We start from the raw sequence: 8,009 nt of genomic DNA on the forward strand, positions 1-8,009 counted from the left end.
ACATTTAATTATTTTTTATAAAAAAAATCAAGTTTCATTATTTTTATAAAAATTTAACTATTTGATGTTTATTTTTAGCATATAATATACTTAATTTTTATCGATTATAGTAAAATTATTTTTATATTTAAAAATAGATATAAATAGWTTTAAAATCTATATAAAAATAGAGATTTCAAAATTAAATTTAATAMTGTGAAAAAATGTTTACAATGTATACAAAATTTATTTAGCAATTTATAGATTGTTATCATTTTATTAAATAAAATATTTTATTTATAAAAAAATCAAAATAATACMGTATATTGATATAAATATTTGTTATTTTTTCATATATAGTCATCTATTCTGTTACTGGTTCTGGTCTTGAAATATAATATAAAAAATTTWGATTTATCTATTGATGACATTATATTTGAGAGGTTTATATAGTAAATTATAATGTAATCGATATATWATAWTATTATAATTCAKTATAGTTAACACCTAYATATTCACCAAMAAATAAAAACAATATAAGMAATTTTAATCTATAAAATGYTTATAAATTTCTTTTATRTAAAACTTAATAGTAGACAATTAGATAATTAATTTTTATTAAGTCTATTTATAATGTAAAWTTTATATAGATTTATAATGTGTGTACAAATATAGTATTTTATATATATATATATATAGTATATATATTTGTATTGTTTAATTTATTAGAYAAWACATTAGTCTATAGCCTATAATAATATAATAAGATATAATTRTTTTTTCTGTACGAAAAACATATCGTTTATTCAAATAATAAACTACTGTTAATACTTCTGATTAAGTATTGYTCAAATAATAATTTGGTTTTTTAATATGTCTTAATTATTARAAAAATATAKTGAAATAACAATATTTTATRTCATAATGGTTTATGAATMATTTTTACACAAAAAAGTTACTTGAATAATTTATACATGAATAAACTATATACTAAATTTAGATCTTATATATTATTATTATATAWATAAAAAATAATAATAATAATAATTTATTATTATTTTATTAAAGTGTTATAYAATGATTCTGTCCGAAAAATTTTGCGCACAATCTTTAAGTATTKGCATCACATCTAAACATATATTATTGTTGYAACAAATATACAAAATAAAACATATATCTGAAGATATTTMTTGTAATAATTACTGAATTTTTAYAACACATACACACAATATAATTGAATTACTTTTATAAAAATTCTAGTGTGACTTAAGGCTATTTTATATAATTAMAATTTMTATTTTATTAAGTAAGTTATTGATATATTTTTATTGAAAACAGTAATATAATGTAAATAAATTTGATTTTAAGTGTAATAARTGTTATATATATAAAAATATGTTTTCAACAACTTTTTTTTAGTGAATAATTTGAATTTTATTTCTATAGTATAATAATAATAATAATATTTTATATAATTTAATGTTTAAAWTGTTTTTTTATTTATATTAATAAATTGAAAACTATTATGACTATGAATGCCAACTATATAACTGATGACTATTTATTAGATGATTACCAAAGTTTTGATAACAATAGCGAATTGTGGCGTTTATTCATAATTAAACAATATCTCAATACTACTGTCCCGGTGTCCAGGGAGTCAATAGAGCGTAGAAATGCTTTATTAATAGCCAGTTATTCATTGATTATTATCATATCATTGATCGGCAATTTGTTAGTGTGTAAAGTGTTGGTCGACACTAAAAATACTGTACAACCCATGACAACAACCAACAAACTGATTGTCAATTTAGCCATTAGTGACATATTGATGACTGTACTTAACATACCGTTTAATATAACAAGATTTGTTTTGGACAGTTGGCCATTCGGGTCRGCAATGTGTATGTTTGTACCGTTCATACAATCGGTTTCTGTCCACTGTTCATCATTAACRATGATGTTTATTGCTATTGTACGCTACCGTAGTGTTATTAACGGTACCCGAGCTACCGGTGCCGGCGGAAGATTTGGCAAACTATTAAATGCTAACTTTCTATTGGTACTAATYTGGTYGATGGCWATCGTATTTTCAGTACCGCACGGTCTGTATAACCGGTTGGTTGGACTGGCGGGTATGGAAAACATGCAACGCTGTCAGTTGGCATACCCGGAGCCAAAACAATTGTTTCGCCAGAGACTAACACTTATATCATTTCTAACACAATATTGCATACCTATCCTCTTAACTTGTGTCTGCTATATAAAGATTGGCATATTTTTGTGGCGCCGCGAAATTGTCGGCACAGTTACCGAACGCCGTCGGGTGYTATTGATTGGTCARAAYAAACGTCGAATCAGCATGCTCGTTTTAGTGGTCACTGTRTTTGCTATGTGTTGGTTACCACTTAATTTATTTCTACTACTCACAGACTACCAGCTCATTGCTTATAATGTTAAATGGTTTTTCATTAACCACTGGTTGGCAATGTCTAGTGTTTGGTAATTATATATTTCAATTATGTTTAGATTCAATGTTTTWATCTGTTTTTGATTGAARTGAAAGAGAGAGAGAGAGAGAGAGAGAGAGAGAGAGAGAGAGAGAGAGAGAGAGATGATTGAATGAGTAAATAATTATAATGACATTTACTAATATAAAAAACATGTTCATTTTATTTACGCACAATTTAGTATAATTATATAACTATATTTCTTAAATTTATGATGATAAAWTKGATAAATTAAATTTATTAATAGATACAGTACTATATTTATACTGTCTCTACATTAGATAAATTAATTGTGGTTATTGAAGCAAATTACTTAGAAATTAATATAATATATACARTTATATATAWCCTATTTAGTTATTTATTTGATTTTACTGAGAATCACTATATATTGAATACTAATATAAAACATTTTATCTGTTTAGTATTAGATAGTTTATTTTCATTACCTGTATAATTTTTTACTGTATAAAAAATAACAAAATATTGAAAAATAAMTTTATRTASAAAAGTTTGTATASAGATTGTGTGTTTGTATTTTATTTGAATAACTATTGTAWTTRTGCCTAAAGTAGCTAATYATTAAAATATTGTTTAAATAGACACTATTGGTTTATACAGTRATATGTCAATTAAATAGCGATAAAATTATAAATATTTTAAATTATAACATATATATATATATATATATATATATTACCGTAAATGTCTAAWATTTTCTCAACTGTATAATTTATATCWATTCAATGAAAAATCAATAATTTAATTTRTCTCAAATGACARMATCAACAATAGTTATTACAAAMATATTTGTTATATAATACTTTTCCAATGATTTCAAATATTCAATTATTATCTAYTAATYAATTATTAGATTTTAGTTTGGARAAMATATATTAATTAAAAYTTAATACAAGTATATAATAATTATTTRTTTAATMTTAWWTAATTGAAAACTTGAATTAAGTTAGATTTAGTTATMCAATCTAAATAATATTAAATATTTATTTAATTAGTTGTATTTAAAAAAATAAGTAGAAAATATAAAATATTTATAACATATATCTAATTAATTGTATTTTCTAAAAGCACATRTAATTGCTATTATTAATATAACTTATAATAATCTTTTAAATTCCARTTATAAATTTTCTACAATTTTCACAGAAAATTTTTAAAAWTTTWWAAATATTTATTTCTTTTTAGMATGTTAAAATGGAAAATATGTTTCATAACATTACAACTAAAAAATACAATAATTACTAATATTTAACATAAAATATTTAAAAATAAATTTATTGATAYTATTTRACAATAGTAATAAATAWACAATTTGATGATTAGTGATGTGTAAGTTTGGYTTAAATAGTTGTTTTCACATTCAAATAGATTTTYTGGGAATTCCGAAAAAGCAGGAAAAATATAGATAATAAAAGTAGGAATTTATCTCAAACTCTAAATAATATTATAATATAGTTTATAGAAAAAAATAAAATTATACTATATTTGCRWTCAATATATTTTTTAAAACAATTYAACAATTTATAATATAAGACTAATAGATAAAAACTTAAAAATCTATATTTCATATAAATTATCATTYAATAAATAACTTTTTAGTTTTAGGTGACTAGAATAATATTATTTGTAAAACATAASTTKAGTTTTACGGCATTTACTTATTTGAMGCACCAATAGATTAAAAAACTAATTGTATTTTTTATTAAATMATTTTTATTTTAATATRAAATTGTATTACAATTTTAGTTTATATGTTGCAGTCGTGAAGCACAGCATAAAATKTAAGGTCARTGCTGACCCTTATATARGGATTTTAGGCAATACTTGATCCATAAAATAGTCGGCAGTTATTTGAAAAGTAAAAAACATTTAGAAAATGAATACTTTCTATAAATGGCAAAAATGTTAAATTAAATTATTGTTAAATTTTAGTGAAATATTRATATTTAAAAGTTATTTTTAAACATAAAGTCTTTATACTTTACATATTTAATATATATTATWAAACAAATAAATAATAAATTACTTWATTTTATAGATTATTTTTTGTATAAATAAATAATATTTTGTAATTTKTAAGTAATTTTAAAAGTTTTAATTAATTTATCAATAATCAATAATTRTCTCWCACTAATCATAAATATAAATCAAYAAATTAATTWTATTAGTTTTTTAAATATATTWTATCTAKCATATATATATATATATAGTATAAAATATAAAAGATAGTTTGTAAATAAATATAATATTTATTTAAATAATTTCCATTTAAATAAATGAMAAAATGGTGTTAAATTATTTACAATACATGCATAWAMTGTAAATTATGTTAAATATSATGTATTATTTTTCMATMCTAATTATAATATTWAAAATAACTTCRCTWAAAACTGCTTAAATAAAATCAATAATATTTCAAAATCAAACTATAAATACAAAATTATTTATTTATCTACTTTAGWGTAAAGTATTTACACATTAAAATAMAACCAYAAATGTGTTTTATTATTGACTTAATTTAATAAAAGATTCTATAAWAAATTTATCAAGTTTAGATTATATAAATAAATTCAATTGTTATTAGTTAAATATTTCAATGAAATACATTATAAACTTATWTAAATCTATTATGTATGTAAAGTATGAGTGAAAGAGAGAGAGAGAGAGAGAGAGAGAGAGRGAAATTTACTAAAATATTGMTATTACATGTAATATGTAAATAATMMTAAAAAATTGTATGCTTATAGAATTTATATAGAGATTAATGGGTAATATATTATAAATAGTATATTAAAATAAGTCTTTTAAAAAAATTTAAGCTCTGTATACATATATATATATWTATRTAWATATTWTAAATCTAATTTTTTTATAATAATAAATTTTTTTTTTACTAATAATACATTTWGTTKAATTTATTTTCTATAATAATTTTAATAAATACAGWTTTTTAKCTTATATTTAATAARCTAAAAGACTGTATTTATTAATTCTATTATTATTTTGTTCAAAAATATTTAATAATATATTACTTTTTACAAAAATAAGGATTAAAAATAACATTTTAAATATTATTATTATTAATACTATAAAAAATTAACTTAATTTGTGTTTAATATATTTCAAAATTWATTTTTTWRTACATATTATTATTATTATWAACTTRATTTTAATTCATATAATTCAACTAATTATATCAAATTTTTTAAACMTTTTATTTTTGTCGATAAAAATATGTCAGTTATAAYCCATTCATCTATTGTTGGCTGAATCACGACTTCAAGACACAAGTAAAGCAATTATTTTACTGTTCAGACAACTTATCTCTGAATAATCCAATTGATAATAATAAYAGCCAACACCAGACAACACTCGACTACAATAACACTACACTAACRTATAGGATAAGCCCGGAACCAGTTAACGGACAGTCTATTGAATTGAATACAATGTCTACACCGACAACAATTTGAACARAAAWAAAATGATTGATAAAAAAAAWAWTTTTTACTTAAATAATTGAAAGTCGTTGAGAATTATTAAATTTAACAATAAAAATGATGATACAAAATGAAACTGTTTAAAAAAWTTCATGACATACTTGAAACTCAATTAAATTTYAATATATTTATATCAATAGACAGATTTTTTWAATGTTATATAYTTAGTGTTTATCTAGACAAACCTGTAAAACTAAAATTWACAAAAWATATAAAKATATAAACTTTATATATAAATWTTAACTATAAATAAATGTCATGTATACTTAAAGTAATTTTTTAAAATTTTTTAATTGTTATATTTTAATTTAAAATATTAATAGTTCAATATACTTTTTATTTGTTTATAATCTACTTTTTTTGACCCTATATCTAAGTATTAATATTTAACAAATAACATATTTTTTAAAACTAATATTTTCCTTTGGTTATTATTGACGTGAAAAATAAATAAACATAAAAAGGATTTGTTATATAATACTGTAAAATAAAAATTAAAAATAAAATAAATTTTCTTTACTGTACTAAAATCTGTAATATTATTTTTTATTAATCATAAAATTATATTAAACAAATAAAACATTTTTAAAAATAATTTTAAATAAACTAAATGTTTAAAACTTTATATATATATAACAGAATAATTTTATATATATTCTGTAACTCATTAATAAATCTTTATAATGTAATTCAAATTTAGCATTAAGAAAAGTTATAGATATATATAATATATAAATTTATTTATATAACATTATAATGTATTGTTAAGTTGTTTACCTTGGTATTTTAAATTTTATTTGCTATTTTTTATTACAATTATTAATATAACAAATAATGTTTTYGTATAAATTTGAATCWATAACTTYTCTTGTAATGTTATTATATGTATTATTATATAAAATGTTTAATTTATGTTTTTTTTCATAAATATTAATRATTTATATGAAAGATATTAAAAAATTATGTAAATAATATACTTTTTGTTTGATTGAATSAAATAAAATATTTGATTTTTTCATAATGAAACTCAAAGCAAATTTTTATTATTTATTTATTGTAACAATTTATTCCATATAAAAATCTAAATTATTATTTATTTTCAACATTTTTTTTGTTGAATAAAAACATTAAAATTTATTTAATTGTATAATAACTGCATATAATAAGAAATTATTAAAATTATATCTAGAGTTTTTGTCAGAAAATGAAATTGATATCTAAAGCTAACAAATACTAATAATTKGTATAAATATCAAAATTATTGAATAACAWTTTATTTTACAAAAATTATTAATAATATTAATTAAAATGATATTTAAATAACTTTTATTAAGAATATAAAATTAAAATAATCTCAAAATATTACAATCTTATTAATATCTTTTCTTGATAAAACCTAATACTAAATTAACAATTATTAAATTATTAAAATTATTTTTCAAATTAAATAAGTTACTATTGTGTCTAAAAATTAATTGATGTTTTATGCATAAAATTTACTTATTCTTTATTTCTAGTTRGAAATAAATAAATAATAATTTTACAATAAATTTGTCTAARAAAAGTTCTAAAAAATTATWTAAAAATAGATTATTTTAAATATATTTTTTGAACAATACTGTATATTATACAATATAAWATTAAAATATAATTTATTWGAATTAATATTATATATCTTTAAATTTTTTAAATAWAACATTCTATATAAAAAAAATATAAACTAAAAATAGAATTTTCATTAAAGAATTATTTTTTTAACTTTTATTTTTAGTTGAATAAATTACAGGAATTATTAAATATTTTTTTAGATCAACTCTGATTAATATTTTAATTTTAATATATAATGAGCAACTATGATTTTTTATAATAAAATTAATTATAATATTTCATGTATATTATTATTACTATTAATTATGTTAGTACAGTAAAAATTATTGATGTTTTTAATGTATGTATGTTATATATAGAATTTATGTTATGATATATGTGTAGATTTATA

At 18.0% G+C, this 8,009-nt stretch overlaps 1 protein-coding gene across 1 annotated transcript; it reads left to right on the forward strand.

Moving 5' to 3' along the window:
* Positions 1–1,759: 1,759 nt before the first annotated feature.
* Positions 1,760–5,983, forward strand: LOC128955832 (G-protein coupled receptor 83-like). Its single transcript, XM_054301510.1, has 2 exons — positions 1,760–2,481; positions 5,752–5,983. Exons 1-2 carry the CDS (start codon positions 1,760–1,762, stop codon positions 5,981–5,983), a joined length of 954 nt encoding a protein of 317 aa, XP_054157485.1.
* The last annotated feature ends 2,026 nt before the right edge of the window (positions 5,984–8,009 follow it).

This window comes from Oppia nitens, unplaced genomic scaffold (assembly GCF_028296485.1).
Source record: "Oppia nitens isolate AA-2021 unplaced genomic scaffold, nextdenovo-longstitch-racon4-pilon3 scaffold2_pilon_pilon_pilon, whole genome shotgun sequence".
Taxonomy (NCBI): Eukaryota; Metazoa; Arthropoda; class Arachnida; order Sarcoptiformes; family Oppiidae; genus Oppia; species Oppia nitens.